The sequence below is a fragment of the Lontra canadensis genome, unplaced genomic scaffold, assembly GCF_010015895.1.
Source record: "Lontra canadensis isolate GAN:19392208 unplaced genomic scaffold, GSC_riverotter_1.0 scaffold142, whole genome shotgun sequence".
Classification (NCBI taxonomy): domain Eukaryota; kingdom Metazoa; phylum Chordata; class Mammalia; order Carnivora; family Mustelidae; genus Lontra; species Lontra canadensis.
Genome location: NW_022631136.1, coordinates 3,106,473 through 3,128,236, shown reverse-complemented (window position 1 = coordinate 3,128,236; position 21,764 = coordinate 3,106,473). Strand labels below are relative to the sequence as shown.

The window sequence follows — 21,764 nt, the reverse complement described above, 5'->3', positions numbered from 1 at the left end:
CTCTGATACTAATAATACAATATATGTTAATTAAATTGAATTTAACTAGAAAAAAATTTAAAAAGGAAAATAAAAGAATTGTTATATTTCCTGATAGCTTGATCTTTTCTTATTTTTGAAATATCTTTTTTTATTATCTGAGGTAAGCAGTTTTTATGTCCAAAAAATGGCATGCCTCTTCTGTTAGCCTGTTAGTATGGAGAGTGAATCCATTTACTAAGGAGTTGAGGTGAATTGGGGATTTGTTGTTTCTATGGTTATGTCTGTGAACCACAGGTTTCAAATTATCCTAATTGTATCCTATCCCAAATTTTTCTAAGGTGGTGGCTGGGACTATGGAAGGTTTCCTTAATTTTCCTACTCCACTCTCAGCTTTGGGCCTTTCTGGTGCACTTAAACCACAGAGGTGGTCTCTTTCTGAGCTTTTATCTCCTCTAGTGTAGATGACAGCTGGGTGTTACTTGGTGGGACTGAAGGGCATTGTCTGTTGTCCTGGCTCTTCATCAGTGTCAGGTAAGCCTCAAGAGCCTGTGTCTTGAGTATAGGGCTTTCTCAGTGATTCTGTACCTCCTTCTTGTGGTGATCAAACTCTTTCTGATATTAGCTCTTATGCGAGAAAGAATTTCTCTCACCTAATGAATATCTCTAATAATGGTGATGATGATGATGATGATGATGATGATGATGATGATGATAGTTCTAATGATATTGGTATAGGAATTTGGATGTAAGACATTTTCTCAATCTCCTCTGGGAGTGGAGGATCTTTTCCTTCTATTTTTTTCCTCCAGCCACAATGGGTCTTTATGTGTGCACTTGGGGCAACAGAGTTTGCTGCCCTTTCCCAGTACCTTAAGATTCTTGTTTTCCAAGGAGGAGAAGGTTCTTAGCGGGGCCTTGTACCTTTACAGTGATGGCTGTTCCCCTCCCCTATGTCAGTACCATTGAGGGAGACATTCTCTGCTTCACTTCCCCATTGCCATCATTTCTCACAAGCACACAGTGGATAAACAGGAAGAAGGACATTCAAGTGGGAGTCAAATCCAGTTTCTGAGCCACCTGGTGCCCCCATACTGTCAGGCTCACTCATACTCAGGCTTGGAAAACTTGGTACACATTTTAGTTGAGTTCTTCTCAATCAGTGTATAGCTTCTGACTTCCTTCTCTGAGGTCCGACTCGCTTCTCTGAGGTCTGACTCAGATAAGCCAGGTTTCTACACTGTCAGTGGAAGTGAAACTCCTCTTCTACATCTGATACCCATTTATATTTCCTCTCTTGCCTCTTTTTAGATTGACTGTTATTATTCCTCCCTTCCCAATAGCTAGTAGAATTTTTAAATAATTCTTTTAAAAAGCACTATAGAAATCATAACAAACGTCCTTGACTTATAATCAGTGTAATCATGAGTATTTATACTCTTTTTCAGAAAACAGTGGGAACCTTGAATGCTTTACTTTTGCTAACTTAACCCCAGGCTCTTGAGTTATTGTTGTCATGTAATTTAGTTATACATAAATTTTAAACCTCACACATCATTATTATTAACATACTGTGAGTATTTATTTACATTTATTGACATCTAGATTCCATTGCCTTCTATTTCTCATTCTCTGCTAAGAAGAGTTTCCTCTCACCTCTGTATTTGGGCCCAACTTGGAGGGGTTATTTGATGCAGAAATTCTTTTTTGGCCTCTACTTGCTTACTGAGCTGACCATTTGTGAATCCAGTGTGGGCATCCCCCCTTCCAAGGCAGCTGGTCATGAGGAGCTCTGTGTCAGCCAAAGAGGAGGTGTTGGCGAACGGCAGGTCTCAGGAACCAACACTGGCTGGGCCACTGTAGCAGTCACCTGTGGGATCTTCGCTGGATAACACCTGCTCCTTCAGTTGACTTAGTGCCCCAGGAGACGTTCATATATCTTTAGGGACCAGGTTGACAATAGCCTTTTGCTCTGAAGGGTTTGGAACACTAAACTTGACATAGTGGTGTCTCCATTGTCATGGACAGCAGCCACTTTTGGGAGCTGTGTTCCTGTCACTGTGATTCAGCTTTAAGAAACTGGTTCACAAATTCTGGATAGAAGTCAGGCCTTTCTTTAAGAAATTATGTTTTTGGGAGTGCTATGAGGATATGAGGAGTCCTTTTCTGTTAGGGAAACTCCCTTGGTGTGTCCAAGAGTCTTTGGCCCACTCATTATGTACTCAATTATGATGCTGTGGTATATTGTTTCTTGTTCTTTACCTGTTGAGAGTGGCAGCTTTATTCCTAGCCATCATGACCAATACTGATTTTACATAAAACACATTGTTTCCTGGCATGGGATGGTGTCAGGTACCTGTTTTCCTGAGTGGGAGCTTAGATGGTTCAGTGTTTCTTCCCTGCCTGAGCTCACCTGAAGAGCAAGGGGAATGGTTGTTCTTTCTTTGCCCTGCTCGTATTTCTTCTCCTTTTGGAACACTACAATCTAGGAAAGAGTTTTGGTCTTTTCAGTTGACCAAGTAAATTCCAATAGGGTCATTTCTGAGTATGAGGGGAGAAAAATATATTACATCATTCATGAATTAATTCACTAAACCTTTGTTCAGTGTCTTATTTTTCAAATTGTATTCTAGGTCACATGAATATATCAGTTAGAGATGAATAAGTTCTCAGCTCTGCCCTCCGGAGAGTACATTTGGAGGTGGTGGTACAGTGTCTCTGTATTTGACTGGTAGGGTATATAAAGAGAAGATATTAAATGAATAGACAATATTAAACATGAAATTCCTTGCTTTGATGGCCTAAGTTTGGAAAGAGCATACACCCAGTCTGGCAGGCATTAGACCTCTTCATTCTGCTATACCTGTTTCCCTTATAAATCCACACTCAGGCATGTATGTGTCTGTGTGTGAACATAAAATATCATCTTACAGTTTTTGTAGGTTTTGTGCATTTTGGAACTTATTTTATTCCTTGAGTCAAGACATCCAGGGCATGATGTTTGTACAAAGTGAGATTCAGTGACACTGGAAAAATTTTCCTTCAACTTTGTTAGAGATATATGAACACCCCCCAAGATTGACTACCAGCACCATATTTTCACACGCCACAGTCCTCTGAATGGAACACAGATAATAATCTAAACTTGGAAGTGTAGTTTCAGCAAAGCTTACACCACTGTGGCTATATTTTGGATTTGCCAGAACCCCAAGACCTTCTGCATTCATGTTGGCAAGCCCCAACCCAGGGCTGGCACTCTAGGTTCTCCTTGTGATTTTTGCATCCTAACCAAGGTGATAGGCTGGTTCAAATGTCTAATAGGGTAAATTGTAATTCAATTGGTCACCTAGCATGACTGTGCAACTTTCTCTGTGTTACAGTTTCATAGGCCACCTGTGCATGGCCAGGCCCAACCGCATGGCCTTTGCCCTTTAAAGCTAGTCTGTGAAACAGATGTGATCCTGAGCACTGAGACTAAAGGGGAAGCAGCCTGAGGAGGAATGGGCTCTAAGTATGATTTGGAGAGATACCTAGGGTGGGCCAGGTATCCAATTACATAGGCAATGAGACCTAAAATCAGTGACCAGGCTTGTGATACAAATAATCTGAGGGGATGTGGAATGGGTGCTAACCTCCTTAATTCAAGCATTCCATGAGCTGCCAGTCAGGGAACTCTGCAACCTTCAAACTAGCACAAGGCCCCGACAGTTTCCAGTAAGGCAGATCTGTAATTAGAAGGAGTCCCAGGTGAATTGCTTTTGGGTGGTGCACTATGTGGACCTGCTCAGGCTTGGGCTGTTCTCTTTTCCACTAAGACTTTCTGTAAGATGGCCTCCATCTCAGCTTTTAGCAGCTTTGGGGAATCTGGAGAATCTGATTGGTAGCATGTGGGGGAGGGGTCATCTCTTGCTTTAGGTGTTTCAAAGTGCTTGATTTAATCTGGAGTCCAAATTGTGTTGGTTTCTTTAACATCTCTTGGTCAATGGAAGTGGCAGATGGTGATAGGTTATTTTGGTCTTATTTTTTCATTTTTGGAGAGTTGCATTAAAATTCACAGGAGAAAATAAATTGATGGGAAATTAAAATGAGAGGCAAAGGAATCTCTCCTTTCTCATGTTCATTTAAGGAATATCTAGGAGCACCTGATGTCTCAGTTGTCTCTGTAAGGACTTATTTAGCAGAGGCTTTCCATCAAGGTTAAAACAATAACCTTGTTGTTTAACCCTTAAACTGTCCCTGCTCCCCTTCCCCCAGGGGACTTACTTAAAAACAAGTCCTGGAAACCAGCCCCAGGTAACAAAGCTCAAATACAAGGGTGGGTCAGGCCAGGTAAAGACATCTGATCAGTGGGGGGATGCATAATGTCTCCCTAGTTACCAAGGAGTATGGGCCCTGCCCTTTGGGCACCTTTTGGGTGCCAATTCTGACCAAGGTGATAGGCTGGTTCAAATGTCTACTAGGGTAAATTGTAATTCAATTGGTCACCTAGCATGACTGTATGTTACAGTTTCATTGGCCACCTGTGCATGGCCAGGCCCAACCGCATGGCCTTTGCCCTTAAAAGCTAGTCTGTGAAGCAGAGAAGGGTCGCCCTCTCAGTAAGAGGTGCTGCGGCCCTGGCCAGTCAGTCTGATTCTTGATGCTTGGCGCAAAATAAAGCTTTGCTTGAACTTCACTTTATATCAGTCTCACTCCTTAAATCACAGACCCATTTTTGGGGGGACCTAACAGTGTCCAACTCTTGATTTCAGCCCAGATCATGATATCAGGGTTGTGAGATCAAGCCCTGTCTTGGGTGCTGTACTGGGCATGGAGCTTGCTTAAGATTCTCTCTCTCACTCTCCCTCTGCCCCTCCCTACCTCCTGCTATGCATGTGCTCTCTCTCAAAATAAATCAATAACAAGTATCTAGAAATGTGATTTCAAAGACAAGCTGGGGTGGTTCTTGTACTCAAGGAGACTCATGGAGCTGGCATTGCCTTCTCTTAGCATGGCTTCTTTCATTTCAATAGACCCTTCTCTCACCTGTGCTCAGTGGAAACTTTTAAAGAAACAACGATTGTACCAGTTGCAGAGGAAGAGGCAACTGTCCCAAACAATGAGATGATCATCAAGGTATACTCCTACAGGCAGAGAAGCCCAATGTCATGCAAAGAGCTGTGTAGTTAACCCTTTGATTTTCAAGGGTCTGCTTTAAGAAATCAAACACTTTCTTTATGACAGTTTAGATTCTATCCCCTTTCCTTGAGACATAGCAGTCCTGAGAGCTAAATACAACCCTAAAAAAAGGGTTGTATTCCCCTCAAGATTCCTGAACCATACCCACCTCCAGGTGCCTACCTGTGTTGTGCCAGTAGAAAGGCCCTTCAGTGTAGCGACCTTCATCTTGTCAGAGAAAAGACCCACCCAAGATCACATTCAGTCCCCAGACACCTTTAGAACCATTAAACAAAAATAATTATTTCGTCACAATCTGAGGGTTCTGAGTCCTACTGCCATTTTTTTAATACTTTCTAATATTCATACCTGTTCTGCCCGAGACAATGTGTGACAGACAAGTGGCTTCTTTTCTGTAGGGATTATAGTGCTTCTCTCTGACCACGAACCACCATTGATTCCAAGCTTCCTAAAGTCTCAAATAGAAGAAGAGGATCAAACCTTACTATGTGCCTTCTGACTACAATATATGCAGTGGTTTCTTTCCCCTGAGCAATGTAACTTCCTGTCAGATTGTAAATAAAGATCGTGTCTTATGACCAAATGTAAATTCAGGTTTTCTCTCTCTTTCTTTTTTTAAAACTTGCTTTTGGTAACTTCAGTTGATCAGTGTTTTGTTGTGGTGGGGGTAGAGGTGCTAGTGGTGTGTAGGTGTGTGAAAATCTTTTATTACTTTTACCATTGGATCCAGAGTTTTGAGTTTTATTTATTTATTTGGCAGAGATCACAAGTAGGTAGAGATGCAGGCAGAGAGAGAGGGGCAAACAGTCTCCCTGCTGAGCAGAGAGCCTAATGTGGGGCTTGATCCCAGGACCCTGAAATCATGACCTGAGCCAATGGCAGAGGCTTTAACCCACTGAGCCACCCAGGCACCCCAGATGTTTCACGAATCTTATTTAAGTTAGATCTGATACAATGATACACCAAAAATATTTTTTATTGTTTTGAATTCATGTTCTATTGCTTAAATTCATTGTGATTCCTGGACAAGTTTCTTCCTTGCTCTGAACTTCAATTTTCTCAGCTTCAGAGTAAGAAATATATATCCACAGCACAATCTTCATATTGATTAAATGGGGTATGTAAGTAAAGTTAGCACAGTTAGGGCCTGGAGCTGAATTAACAAGTAATGTTTTTGCTCTAGCAAAAAAGCAGGTAAGAAAGACTGATATATACTACAGACTCAGTTCAATCCCATCAAAATACCAGCAATGTTTTTCATAGAACTAGAAAAAATAATCCTAAAATTTGTATGGATCCACAAAAGACTCCAAATAGCCAAAGCAATTTTGAAAAAGCAAAGCAAAGCAAGAGACATCATAATTCTGGACTATAGCTATATTACAAAACTGTAGTCATCAAGACAGTATGGTACTGGGACAAAAACAGACACAAACAGATCAATGGAACAGAATAGAAGACCCAGAAATGGATCCTCAACTATATGGCCAACCAATCTTTTTGACAAAGTAGGAAAGAATATCCAATGGGAAAAGACAATCTCTTCAACAAATGTATTGAGAAAACTGGACAGCAAAATGCGAAAGAATGAAACCAGACCACTTTCTTACATATGCACAAAAATAACTAAAAAATGGATTAAAGACCTAAATGTGAGACATGAAACCATAAAAATTCTGGGAGATAATATAGGCAGCAATTTTTCTGACATGGGCATAGCAACATCTTTCTAGATAAGTCTCCTGTGGCAAGGGAAATAAAAGCAAAAATAAACCACTGGGACTATATCAAAATAAATAGCTTCTGCACAGTGAAAGAAACAATCAACAAAGCTAAAAAGTAACCTATGGAGGAAGATATTTGCAAATGACGTATCTGATAAAGGGTTAGTATCCAAAATATTTAAAGAACATATACGACTTAACACCCAAAAAAAACAGAGAGTCCAATTAAAAAAAAAGGGAAAAGACATGAACAGACAATTTTCCAAAGAAGACATTCAGATGGCCAACAGATGCATGAGAAGATGCTCAACATCACTGATCATCAGGAAAGTGCAAATCAAAGCTACAATGAGATATCACCTCACACCTGTCAGAATGGGTAAAACAAACATGGGAAACAGCAAGCGTTGGTGAGGATGTGGAGAAAAAGGAACCCTCTTGCACTATTGGTGGAAATGAAAACTGGTGCAGCCACTGTAGAAAAGAATATGGAGATTCCTCAAAAAGTTAAAGTAGAGCAACCCTATGATCCAGTAATTGCATAAGTGGATATTTACCCTGAAAATACAAAAACATGAATTCAAAGGAATTCATGTACCCCTATGTTTATAGCAGCAATTTTTACAACCACCAAGTTAAGGAAACAGTCCAAGTGTGCATCAACTGATGAAAGGATAAAGAATGTGTGGTATATATGCACAATATGTTGTTATTCATCCATAAAAAAAAGAATGAAATCTTGTCATGTGCAACAACATGGATGAAGCTAGAGAGTATAATGCTAAACAAAATAAGTCAGTCAGTCAAGACGAATACCATATGATTTCACTTATATTTTGTAATTTAAGAAACAAAACAAAACAAAAACAAGCAAAGAAAAAAAGAGAGAGAAAGAGACAAGTCAAGAAACAGACTTTTTAAAAAAAGATTATTTATTTATTTATTTGACAGACAGAGATCACAAGTAGGCAGAGGCAGGCAGAGAGAGAGAGAGGGAAACAGGCTCCCTGCTGAGCATAGAGCCCAATGCAGGGCTCAGTCCCAGGACCCTGAGATCATGACCTGAGCTGAAGGCAGAGGCTTTAACCCCCTGAGTCACTCAGGTGCCCCGAAACAGACTCAACTATAGAGAACAAACTGATGGTTACCAGAGGGAAGGTAGGTGGGGTAATGGGAGAAATAGGTGATGGGGATTAGGAAGGACACTTGCAGTGAGCAGTGGGTGATGTGTGGAATTGTTAAATCACTGTTATTGTACACCTGAAACTAATGTAACACTGTATATTAACTATACTGGAATTTAAAATAAAATAAAATGATAAAATAAAATAAAATAGAAAGACTGATATAAAAAATAAGGAAAGTTCTTAAAGTTGATTACCCTTTCACATCCTGATTGTTCTTCTTCCCTTCCAATCTGATTCAGTGTTCATCTGCTGGGGACCTGTTGGGGATGAGTGTAGAATCTTACACAAATTACAGCAGATCTGAAAAGAAGGGTAAAAGGGGATTGAAGTGAAGTCCCTGGAAGAGGATGTGTCTGAACATTTGCTGCTCCCCTACGTGAACATCAATCCCACAGAATTGGATCAGCCCAAACCATTGGTTCAAGACACACTGAAATTGGTTCACATAGGGATTACTGTTATTACATCAAAAAATATTTTCAAGTCTTATGTACTCACCAAGAACTAGAATTGATAACAAGTTATATTCATGTAAGTAGCAGCCTACCACTCACTCTTTCCGAAGTTTACGTTTATCATTTTATAGCTTTTCATTTCAGTTTTGTTATTATGGTAATTGTTCTTAAACTTTAAAAAAGGAGTATTTTCTTACACGTAGCTCTCTGGGTCATGCTTTCTTTCACTTACACTATACTGCAATGATACATCCGTATCATTCCATATAATTATACTTTATTCATTTTTTGTGCTATCTGATTTCCATTATTTCACTAAGCCACATTTTACTATCCATTCTCTTATCAATAGAATTTAAATTGTTTCTAGTTTTGGCTCTTACAATCAAAGCAGCTATGAGCATTCCTGAATATGTATCCTGGTATGCTTACACAAATATTTCTCTTTATATATACCCTGAGAAATATAACTTTTTGTTATAATATGTATGAGTATTAAATTTTATTACTTATTGTCATATTTTCCCAAGTAGTTATACTATTTCACATTCCACTAACAATCCAAAAAATCCCATCAGTCCATATTGTCTCCAATATTTGGCACTTTTGAACTCCTTAATTTTTGCCAATCAAGTAATATAAAATAGTAATTTACTATGTTTTTGCTTTATATTACCCTAGTTTGAGCTTCACTATATAATCACTATATATATAAAATCACTATATATATTCACTATATATACACAGAACTACATATATGTGTGTGTGTGTGTGTGTGTGTGTGTGTATATATGTGTGTGTGTGTATATATATATATATATATATATCAGTCATAAGTGTTTCTTTGTCTGTGAAATAACTTCTCATGCATTTTACTTTTTTATTAGAAAGTGTTTTTTCTTATTTATGTGTAGCAGTTGATATTATTGGAGAAAAATGTTTATTGAAAACTTGGTAGAACTTGATAAAAATATAATTGGAGGTTTCATTGGGACCTATTTTAATTGCCAAAATAACTTAGAATATATTAAATGATAACTTCAATTTCTTTAATAATTATAAATATTCAAGATTTGTATTGCTTCTAGAGGAAGTTTTATTTATTATTTTTACACCAAACTTAACTTTATTTTGAAATACCGGCTAACTAAAATCTATGAAATTGAGTAAGCTTCTGGAATAAAAATCATTAATGGAAAATCCTTAATGTTCTAGATCTATTTTCCTTGTCTACTCTATTTTTAAAATAGCCACTTTTTTTCCATTTTGGTAAAGCATACATAATATAAAATTTGTCCTTTTTAAAAATGATTTTAAGTATACAATTCAGTGGCATTAAGTACATTTACAATGTTATGCAACAATCACCACTATCCATTTCCAGAACTTTTTCATCATCTCAAACAGAAACTCTGTACCATTAAATAGTAATTCACCATACCTCTCTCCCCCTAGCCTTTGGTAACTTCTACTCTGCTTCATCTGTATGAATTGGACTCTTCCAGGTACCTCATATAAGTGGAACCATACAATACCCTTTTGTGTCTGATTTGTTTCACATCCATAATAGTTTCAAGGTTCATCCATGTTGTATCATGTATCAGGACTTCATTCCTTTTCATGGCTGAATAATATTCCACTGTATGTATACATCGCGTTTGTTCATCCACTCATTAGTTGATGAACATTTGTGTTGTTTCCACCACTTGGATATTTGTGAATAATGCTGCTATAAACACTGGTGTACAAATGACTATTTCAGCCCTTGCTTTCGATTCATTTGGTTATATATCTAAAAGTAGAATTACCAAATCATGTGGTAATTCTGCTTAACTTTTTGAGGAACCACAAACTTTATTCTACAGTGGTTGCATCATGATACGGTTCCCCCAGAAACACAAAATGGATGTAACTTTTCCACAAAATAATGGATACTTGCTACTTTCTGTTTGTTTTGTTTTATTTGTTTGGTAATCTCCATCCTATTGATTGTGAGGCAATGTCTCACAAGGGTTTTGATTTACATTTCTGTAATGATCAGTGATGAATTTCGCTAATGTTTTTGTGTGCTTATTGGCCATTTGTATATCTTCTTTGGAGAAATGTCTGTTTAACTCCTTTGCCCATTTATGAACTGGGTTTTTTTGTTTGTTTGTTTGTTTGTTTGTTTTAGAAGCTCTTTATATATTCTGGATATTAGTCTCTTATAGCATATGCTTTGCAAATATTTTCTCTCATTCTGTGGGTTGTTTTTTCCACTCTCTTTATAGTGCCTTTGATGTACAAAAGTTTTTCATTTTGATGAAATTCAAGGTATTTATTTTTCCTTTTGTTGAAATTCAAGGTATTTATTTTTCCTTTTGTTGTCTGTGCATTTAGCATTGTATCCAAATAATCATTGCTAAACTCAGTGTCATGAAGCTTTCCCCCTATGTTTTCCTTCTAAGATATTTATAGTTGTATCTCTTCCATTTAGGTTTCTGATGCATTTTGAGTTAATTTCTGCATACAGTGTTGGGTATTTCCTTCTGTTGCATGTGGATGTCCCCTTCCTCACACCATTTTTGAGAACACTGTCATTTTCCCTACTGAATGGTCTTGATAGCTTTGTCAAAACCAATTGACTGTATATAGTATTAAGCTCTATAAAATCTTGAGTTTGGGTAGGTCAGATTTCTCTGAGAACTTTTTATGTCATCTAACTTTCCTCAAATTTATCCTTTCACAATTCTGCCACACCTTTCTGCCCAAACAGCAGTCACCTCCCACACATCCTTGCTGTGATGACATTCACAAAACTTTATCTCTTCAGAGTTTTTTACAGTGTTTACCCTGGTTTCCTTGTGCTCCTTTATGACCTTTGTGGAGGGATCCACAACCCATGTACTTTCACTGTCTTGGAGAGACTCTTATGAGAAGTGTCTGACTCATTCTGTTTCCCCTCATGTTATTTCTCATCATAGTTTAGGAGAAGATACTATTATTTTTGCCAGATTTTTTAAAAAGATTTTTTTTTAAAGATTTATTTATTTATTTATCAGACAGAGATCACAAGCAGGAGAGAGGCAGGCAGAGAGGGGGGGGGGGAAGAAGCAGGCTCCCCATTGAGCAGAGATTCCCATGCGGGGTTCAATCCCAGGACCTGGAGATCATGACCTGAGCTGAAGGCAGAGGCTTTAACCCACTGAACCACCCAGACACTCCTAGATGAAAAATTCTTAATAAAACATGAGCAAATGAAATCCGTTAACTTATGAGAAAGATTATACACCACGAGCAAGAGGGATTTATCCCAGAAATGCGAAGTTAGCTTAACATAAAGAATCAATCAACATACCATAGCAAAAATACTATACTCATAGGATAAAGGACAAAAAAAACACATGGTTATCTCAATAAACTCAGAAAAAGCATTCAGCAAAATGCAACAACCTTTCATCATTAAAAACAAAACAAAACAAAAGAAAACTCTAAAAAACCTTCGAATATCCTCTACCTGATAAAAGTCATCTGTTAAAAACCCATAGGTAGCATCATGCTTAATGGAGAAAGACGAGATTAATTCCCACAAAGATCAGGAATAAGACAAAGATGTGCATTCTTGACATTCTATTGAACTACTAAACATTGTACTGGAGGTTTAGTTAGGGTAATTAGACAAGGAGAAAATTATGCAATTAACTAAAAACGCATTTAGGTTGGAAAGGAAGATATAACACTCTTTCTATTCATAGATGGTATGATCTCATATGTAGAAAATCCTAAGAAATTCACACACACACACACACACACACACACAGTTAGAAGTAATGAGCAAGTGCAGCAAGATTGCTGGATAAAAGACCGAGATAAAAAAATCAATTTGTATTTCTATACATAATGAACAGCTGAAAGTGAAAATAGAACAATTATTTTCAAAATAACATCACAAAGAATAAAACATTTAAGAATAAAATCAATAAAAGAAGTGCCATACTTGTACACTGAAAACTATAAATATTACTGAAAGAAATGAAAAAATATATATAAAGAAAAGATTTTCTGTGTTCATGCTTTGGAAGACTTAATATTATTAAGATGGTAATGCTCCCCAAATTTGATCAATGGACTCAACACAATTTCTATCAAAATCCCTTAGCTACCACTTTTGCAGAAATTGATATGCAGGTCCTAAAGATCAAAAGGAAATGTAAGGAATGGCTATCAGACACATGGGAAAAAATGTTCATCCTCACTAGCCATCAGGGAGATTCAAATTAAAACCACATTGAGATATCACCTTACACCAGTTAGAATGGCCAAAATTAGCAAGACAGGAAACAACATGTGTTGGAGAGGATGTGGAGAAAGGGGAACCCTCTTCCACTGTTGGTGGGAATGCAAGTTGGTGCAGCCAATTTGGAGAACAGTGTGGAGATTCCTCAAGAAATTAACAATAGAGCTTCCCTATGACCCTGCCATTGCACTACTGGGTATTTACCCCAAAGATACAGATGTAGTGAAAAGAAGGGCCATCTGTACCCCAATGTTTATAGCAGCAATGGCCACGGTCGCCAAACTGTGGAAAGAACCAAGATGCCCTTCAACAGACAAATGGATAAAGAAGATGTAGTCCATATACCCTATCGAGTATTATGTCTCCATCAGAAAGGATGAATACCCAACTTTTGTAGCAACATGGACAGGACTGGAAGAGATTATGCTGAGTGAAATAAGTCAAGCAGAGAAAGTCAATTATCATATAGTTTCACTTATTTGTGGAGCATAACAAATAGCATGGAGGACAAGGGGAGATGAAGAGGAGAAGGGAGTTGAGGGAAATTGGAAGGGGATGTGAACCATGAGAGACTATGGACTCTGAAAAACAATCTGAGGGTTTTGAAGGGGCGGGCGGTGGGAGGTTGGGGGAACCAGGTGGTGGGTATTGTAGAGGACACGTATTTCATGGAGTACTGGGTGTGGTGCAAAAATAATGAAGACAGTTACGCTGAAAAAATAAAAAATTAAAAAACATAATATAGCAAATGTTCAGGAAAAAAAAAAAAAAAAGGAAATGTAAGGGACCCAACTAGCCATTACAGTCTGGAAAAAGAAACAGTGAATTGGAGGATTCATACTTGCCCCAGCTTTAAAACTTACTACAAAGTTACAGTACTCAAGACAATGTGATACTATTAAGGAGAAAGTCCAGAAACAAATCTTTACATTTATAGTCAATTATTTTTGACAAAAGTGACAGAAGAATACAATGGGGGAAATATAGTCTTTTCAACAAATAGTGTTGGGACCATTGGATATCCATATGTAAATAATAAAATTAAACCAGTACCTCATACTATGCACAAAAATGAACTCAAAATGGACCATAGATCTAAATGTAAATCCAACAACTATGAAACTCTTAAAAAATGTAAGTATGAATCTTTATTGCTTCAAATTAGGCAATGGTTTCTTAGCTATGACTCCAAACCCACAAGTGACAAAAGGAAAGAAAAAAGAGATAAATAAGACCTTGGAAAACTTAAAAACTTTTGTGCTTTAAAGGACACCACTGAGAGAGTGAAAGACAACCCATAGAATAAGAAAGTATTTGTAAATCATTTTTTCCAGAGTATATAAAGAACACTTAGAATACAACAATAAAATGAAAAATAGTACAATTAAAAATGGGCCAAGACCTTGAATAGATATTTTTCTAAAGAAGCTATACAAATGGATAGTAAGTAATAAGTACATGAAAAGATGTTTTCCATCATTACTTGCTTTAGAAATGCAAACCAATTAAAACCATAACACAATACCACTTTATATCCACTTGGATGGCTATAATTAAAAGACAATAAGAAGTGTCACTGCAGATGTGAAGTTAGAACTCTTGTACATTGTTACTGGGAATGGAAAATTGTGCAGCTGGTTTGGAAACATTTTGGAAATTCCTCCAAAGGTGAAACATAAAGTTACCATATGACACAGCAATTCCACTCCTAGCTATATATCTAAGCAAGTTGAAAACATATATTCACATTAAATTTGCACATCATATTCACAACAACAATATTCCTAATGGCTAAAAAATGGAAACAACCCAAATACACATCAGCTGGAGAATGTGGTATGTCCAAGCGGTGTAATATTATTTGGCAATATAATATTATTTGACATACTAATACGTGCTACAACATGGATCAATCTTTAAAAGATTATGATAAGTTAAAGAATCTCACACAGAAGTCCAAATATGCCATTACAGGAAGTGTCCAGAATAGGCAAAAATATAGAGACACAAAGTAGACTAGTATTTCCCAAGGGCTTGGGGGAAAGTGACAGTTTATCCATATGGAGAAATTCAAGTATTTTGAAATTAGACATTGATGATCACTGTACAAATGTACAGGCCTTCCAGGGCATGTGGGTGGCTCAGTTGGTTGAGCATTGACTCTTGAGTTTGGCTCAGGTGGGGATCTTGAGGTCATGGGATTGAGCTCTGTGTTAGGCTCCATGCTCAACAGGGAGTTGGCTGGAGCTTCTTTCTCTCTCCCTCTGTCCCTCCTCCCACTCACGTGGGTGGTCTCTCTCTCTAGGATAAATAAATAAATCTTAAAAACAAAACAAAACAAAGAAATAACTACAGGCCTTCCTTAACTTATGATGGGGTTGTATTCTAATAAACCTTTCATAAACTGAAAATGCTATAAGTTGAAAATGCATTTAATACATCTAACCTACTGAACATCATAGCTTAGACAAGCCTACCTTAAATATGTGTAAAACATTTATATGAGTCTACAGTTGGACAAAATCATCTAACACAAAGACTATTTTATAGTGGATTGTTGTAGATAATGTAATTTATTGAACACTGTACAAATGAAAAACAGAATGGTCATATGCATGCAGCATGTTATCAGTGTGTTGGTGTTGACTCTTGTGATTACATGGCTGGCTACTAACTCCAACTGCCATTGACCAACATCACAAGAGAGTAGGTGCTGCATTTCTCTAGCCCAGGAGAAGATCCGAATTCAAGATTTGAGAGATGGTTTCTACTGAATACGTTATGGCTTTTGCACCACTGTAAAATCAAAAACTTGTCACATTGTAAGTTGGGGACTGCCAGTCTTGAAACACGTTTTTATTATTTATTTATTTATTTATTTATTTATTTTTAAAGATTTTATTTATTTATTTGACAGACAGAGATCACAAGTAGGCAGAGAGGCAGGCAGAGAGAGAAAGAGGAGGAAGCAGGCTCCCCGCTGAGCAGAGAGCCCCATGTGGGGCTCGATCCCAGGATCCTGAGATCATGACCTGAGCCGAAGGCAGAGGCTTCAACCCACTGAGCCACCCAGGTGCCCCGAAACACATTTTTTTAGAAAAGGGTAAATTTCATTGATGTGAGTTCTATTTCAATAAAGTCATTTAAAAAAAAATTTTTTTTTTTCTTTTCTCAAATAGGAATACAAGGGAATGGGGGGAAACCAGGAATCTGGAAAGTTGGGAAAGTCAGTTACTTTTAGATACTAAATAGAAAAAGATAAAATTAAGAGTGGTTTTGAGAGGATTAATATTCAGGTTTGCAGCCAAGATTAGATTAAGATTTAATATGCTCCCACTTCAGTTTATTTTTCCAAATAGTGTCAGAGAAGCTAGAGTTGACAAAGACAAAGAAAAGCATAAGAGGGGGCGCCTGGGTGGCTCAGTTGGTTAGGTGACTGCCTTCGGCTCAGGTCATGATCCTGGAGTCCTGGGATCAAGTCCCATGTCAGGCTCCCTGCTCAGCAGGGAGTCTGCTTCTCCAGCTGACCTCTCTCCTCTCATGTTCTCTCTCTCTCTCAAATAAATAAACAAAAATCTTCAAAAAAAAAGCATAAGAATAAAGATAAGCATAAGAATGTTTTCTGGGAAAGTGGGTGCCTGGGTGGCTCAGTTGGTTGAGCATCCAACTCTTGATTTCAGCTCAGGTCATGATGTCAAGGTTGTAAGATCAAGCCCCACATAGGGCTCCCCACTCAGTTGGAAGTCTGCTTGAGATTCTCTCTCTTCCTTGCCCTCTGCCTCTCTCCCCACTCTCTCTCTCTTTCTAAAAATCAATCAACCAATCAATCTTTCAAAAGGAATGTTTTCTGGGAAAAAAAAACTGGATATATTTACTCCTAATAGAATTGATCGGAAGCAAATAGATTAGCAGTCTATGAAGTTTTTGAGGAATCATATCTTCAAAGTAGCCACAGACTGGATTTCATATAAAACAAAATATGTTTCTAAAAGCCTTAAAATTACACTTGGTTAGAAAGTGAGCTACCAAGTTTACTTAAACAAGGAGAGCACTATCCACAACACACAATTAGTATTTGATCTTGTAAAAGGAATAATCCTACCAACAGCAAAATGATGGACCATGAAGGAAAAAGGAGTACCTTCCAAAGAGCAGAATCAAGACCTTATCATAGGTCTTCTGTCACTTCTGGATGTTGGAGTCTGGGAGGGAATGGCTTCACAGTGCCTGCCCAGCTAAATGTCAGAATACTAGGGCCTACAATATCATTTGTCTCCCACTATTTCTTTTTGCATATGGTAGTTTCTCTTTAGTTTTCATGTACAGATATCACCATTGGATGATGGAAAACAGGAAGAAATGGTTCATCTGTTTATCTCATAGTTTGCTGAATCAGTAAGAGCTCTAAGAAGACATGGTAGAGAGAATTTCATATCACCCAGAAACTTGAGATTTTTACTCTAGATTATGTTTTTTTTTCCCCCTCCTTGGGGGGTTAAGTTCTGCTTATGAGACACAAGGATTAAATGGATATTTTGAGGATCAGAAGCATAGCCTGTGGCAGAGCTTGAAGGGTCCACCAGAGCCATTTTCCTCTGCACACGGATATACTACCCTTTTTTGTAGTATATCTCTTTGTGGGATATACAAGACAATGTGCCATGAGATGCAACAACTGGGGGAGGGAGGATGTTTGTTATAGCAGTTAGCCTATGCTGACAAATAAACATAGCATGATATAAACACATTTTTCTGTTTGTTTGGTTAGTTGGTTCTGGTACTAGGAAGCAGTATTTACTTGAATATGATAGTAGACTTTATCTACCAATTAAACAAGAAGACATTTAGGATCATAAGACGTTTAGGGTGAATATTTTCAAATAGATGTTATAATCTTAAAGATGCAATCAGGTAAAAACATTATTATCAAAAATAGCAAAACTGCTTGAGTTCTACCAAATGCTCATGGTTTGTTTATTATTTCTCAGGAAAATGTGTCTCTTTTCATACTGCTGCAGGAAAATTTGCTTTTTCTTTCAATAACATAAAAAAGAAACATACTTTAAAAAATGAATATATACACATATATAAAAATGTATAGTTGACATTTCTATACTCTAAGAAGATGGGATGTTGGGCTTCATAGTCCTCATTCTCCATGACTCCTATCATATCATGTGTGACGTGAGCAGCTTCCACTTGGGGGATATAGAGGATGAGCTCTTGTGTTACTCTGGGAGACTTCCTCACTACCATGCATGAGTATGTCAATTTGTTTGTATGACTAGTGAAGCAGGGAATGAAGTACACCTCTCTAGAAGACTGAAAATGCCCAAAGCAAGCACCATGAATCCCCATCATCTTTCTGGCACAGAGTGGGCACTCAGTGAATGGAAGAGGATTGGTTGAGATAACCAAGTGGAGGCTTCAAGTCTTTGCATATATTTGAGAATTCGAATTATGGTTATCAGGAAATGAGGGGCATAGTCATATATATAGAAACAACATCCTTTGAAATAATCGGGAATTAGCTGGATAAGTCAGCAATCTGGAAGCTAGATTTGGGGGCAGAAAATCAGAGTCAGCTTGGACAGGCACTAAACAAGATTCTAATGTGACTCACTGAGAGGAAGAGGAGCCCTGCTCCAATCCTAGAGGTCCAAAGCATCAACTTCTTGGTGGCACTGCACAACCTCCAACTGCCCGCCCAGGAAGGATCCATGGGGCAAACCACACCCTCCTCCACAAACAATCAGGACCAAATGCCTCTGAGTGAGGCCTATATATAGGTCCTACTAACCTGTATATAGGTCCTACTTCACAAGGGAAAGGAAGGCATTGGGTCAGACCACTATACATAATTAGGAATGAAATTGAAAATGCATTTAATGGGGGAAGAATAGAGCCGATCCTCTTGTTATCACCTCCATGTACTTTTTCAGATGAATCCTGAGGCTCTAAGGTACCAAGACACGCAGCCTAAATCAGAGGCTCAGGGGCTTAGAGTGTTGGGAAGAAAAACTTCATAGCACATGTTTTTAGGTGCAAGTGAGAAGGGGTTATGACTCAGGGTGACATCATGCTAGCTGCAAGGCAAATATGATGCAAAAGCAGAGGAGGAGGTTCAGCATCTGGCTATTGGCTCTCCAAGGGCTTGCTTGGCTATGGACCCCATTATTTCCACTTGGTCTTCTGCTGAGCTGGTGCTGCAGTGACTGTTGAGGGACATGGGTCAGGAAACTTGGGGTGACAGGGCTCAGGAACTTTGGGGTGGCATGGTTCCTTGCTTTTGGGGACACCTGGTTCCTGCAGTGGAGGTTGGCAAAACTGTTTCACGTGCTGCTGCTGCTGAGGCTGTGGGGGAGGGGTGCAGGGTTGCTTCTGCTGATGGGAACTCATGCTTCACAGGAGGCTGGACCAACAGACAGAACAGATGACTTAAACAGGGACTAGCTAGGGTAGAAGCCATGTTCAATGCCGCTTCAGTTATCTTAGGAAACAAATGTTTTCCTTCCTCCCTTTCTACCACAATGGACACATTAATGATTTTTGAGCTTTTGAGAAGGAGGAATGTAAAGGCGATTTGGTTTGTCTCACTTGAGTAGAGCCTGTATCTTCCTGGCACATCTTAAAACCCAATTAACAATGGAACAGAACAGCAGGCTCCTGGCAAGAATGTGAAATCTCAAGATTAGAGCATATAGAAATGTGATATTGTTTAAAAGAAAAATTAATAACAGCAACAACCCTGTAACTTCAGCCCACCCACACATTTCCAACAAATAGAATGGCTTGTCATCTGTAAGATAACTACTGACTTCTCTAGAACCTACACCATCTCGCACCTGGCTTTGCTCCCACCTTCCCTGGCCTCCAATGTTTTCCTCATTCCTGCTTGTTCAAATACTGCTCAGCCACCATGGATCAAAGATGGCCTCATATGATACTGGTGGGAAGTTTTCTAGAGATTTCTTCCAGAAATCATCTGTCTCCCAAACTGCCACAGTACTTCACTCACCTTTCTCACCTCCTGCTGATGACTTTGTATGCCAATTTTAGCTCCACATGAACATGTCTTCTTTTTTTCCTGAATAAATTGTAGTTTCATGGAGTGTGTTCCCTATTGTCTAAATGTTTTTGTAGTAGGTGAGCTGCCCAACATAGTAAATTCTCATAAAATGATTGGTTGGAAGAATAAAATTCTCTGTATTGAAATTATGAATTAAGAATGATAGCATTGGGGTGCCTGGGTGGCTCAGTGGATTAAAACCTCTGCCTTCTGCCCAGGTCGTGATCCCATGGTCCTGGGATCAAGCCCCACATTGGGCTGGCTCTCTGCTCAGCAGGGAGCCTGCTTCCCCCCTTTGTCTTTCTGCCTGCCTCTCTACCTACTTGTGATCTCTGTCTGTCAAATAAATAAAATAAAATCTTAAAAAAAAAAAAGAATGATAGCATCACTAAAAGTGCAGTGAACCTAAGGTCTCATCTCTATCTTGCTGGCTTTGGGTTCTTGCACAACCCAGCCCTCTCTCACTAACACAGCAGGAACTGGTGAAACAAGTCCCTTTAAGCCCAAACTATGATTATTTTTAAAACAAAGATATTTCTAGAGGCTATGACTCTTATGAGTAAACTCCAACAATGGGGAAAAGATACCAAGAAGACCAGGGAAGTTCCAATAAAAATAAGATACCCTGAGTGAATAGTAAAGAGTTTCAAAGAAAGAGACTCACCTGTTATGCATACTATGCAAGCTATGTGGTCAGCTGAATCTGGTGTGGTGCCCCCAACCAATTAGCCTTTTATATAAAGATTGAGACTTGTCTCAAGGAAATGGAATCTTTTTGGAACTGCTATTTCTTCATTCTTTGCCTGTTAAATACGATTCACCCCAACCCCTTGATTTACATGTTGGCTCAGCTTTTGTGATGAAACCACCTACTTGACTTTTTTTTTTTTTTTTTGGCATTTACTATCTGACAGTGATGTCACCTTGACCTAACCCTGACTGAGCATCCTTTGAACCCAGGTGTAGTGTTGATCGTGAGGGTTGTGTGGCCTGAAATGACAGAGAAGGAAGTTTTAGGGCTGCTAGAACTAGAAACACTCCTGTTTTCTGGAAGGCCCTAACTCTTGGCACAGATCAGGCTTGTTGGGCTGCTTAATACATGAAGTGGAGATAGATGGAGATAAACAAGATCTTTGTGGTTATTCTGGGAGACCAAGGGCATAGTGGCATGAATTTCCCCAGATGGAAAAAAGTGATTCTGTTTATCCATCACTTAGTGTACCTTGGCCTGGAAAGAGAGAGGAAATGCTAAAATGCCTCTTTGGCCATAAAAAGTCTTTACTCCAAGAAAAGCTTCAGAGCCAATAGCAGATAAGACATGAGGACCCTGATCAGTGAAAATGCTGGAGAAAGTAATCAGGTTCAGCAGCCTCAGAGGAATGCAGCCCTGTGAGCTCATCTACCTGTTCAATTAACCTAACACTAGGTCCTAAGGACTCTGCTTGTAATGGGACTCCCTTCCTGGAGGAGCACAGGGACAAGAGATGTAGGATTCCCTGATCCTTAACACCAAAGATCGATCTGCTCAAGAAAAAATAAAACTGAGGTCACTAATGCAGGCCTATTCTCAACATACAACTTGTAATAAGCTATGGTCTTTGAAAAATCTAAATCATTAAGACCCATGTTTGGGGGGCCCCTCCCTCCTTACTTGGCTCACCTAAATATTTGTGAGGTATCTGTTGGCTCCATGGGAATGTTACCTCCTCTGAACTTGAGGCTGAGCCTAGCTAGCCATCACCAGAAGCTCCACCCACTGTGCACCCCTGGCCATTATTCTATACTTCAATCCCTACATGGTGGCTAGTGTGGAGTAGATGCTCCTGGGGGGTGACAGTTATAGAATGACAGTTATAGAATGGGTGGCTAGTGTGGAGTAGATGCTCCTGGGGATTG

General features: G+C 38.7%; 1 protein-coding gene across 1 annotated transcript; it reads right to left on the bottom strand.

Moving 5' to 3' along the window:
- Positions 1–18,973: 18,973 nt before the first annotated feature.
- On the bottom strand, positions 18,974–19,198 carry LOC116858726 (cornifin-A-like). Its single transcript, XM_032843592.1, has one exon. It carries the CDS (start codon positions 19,196–19,198, stop codon positions 18,974–18,976), a length of 225 nt encoding a protein of 74 aa, XP_032699483.1.
- Positions 19,199–21,764: the final 2,566 nt, after the last annotated feature.

Bases quoted from the DNA above. Each gene is read 5' to 3' on its own strand.
- LOC116858726 (XM_032843592.1), bottom strand. From the start codon at position 19,198: ATGAGTTCCCATCAGCAGAAGCAACCCTGCACCCCTCCCCCACAGCCT.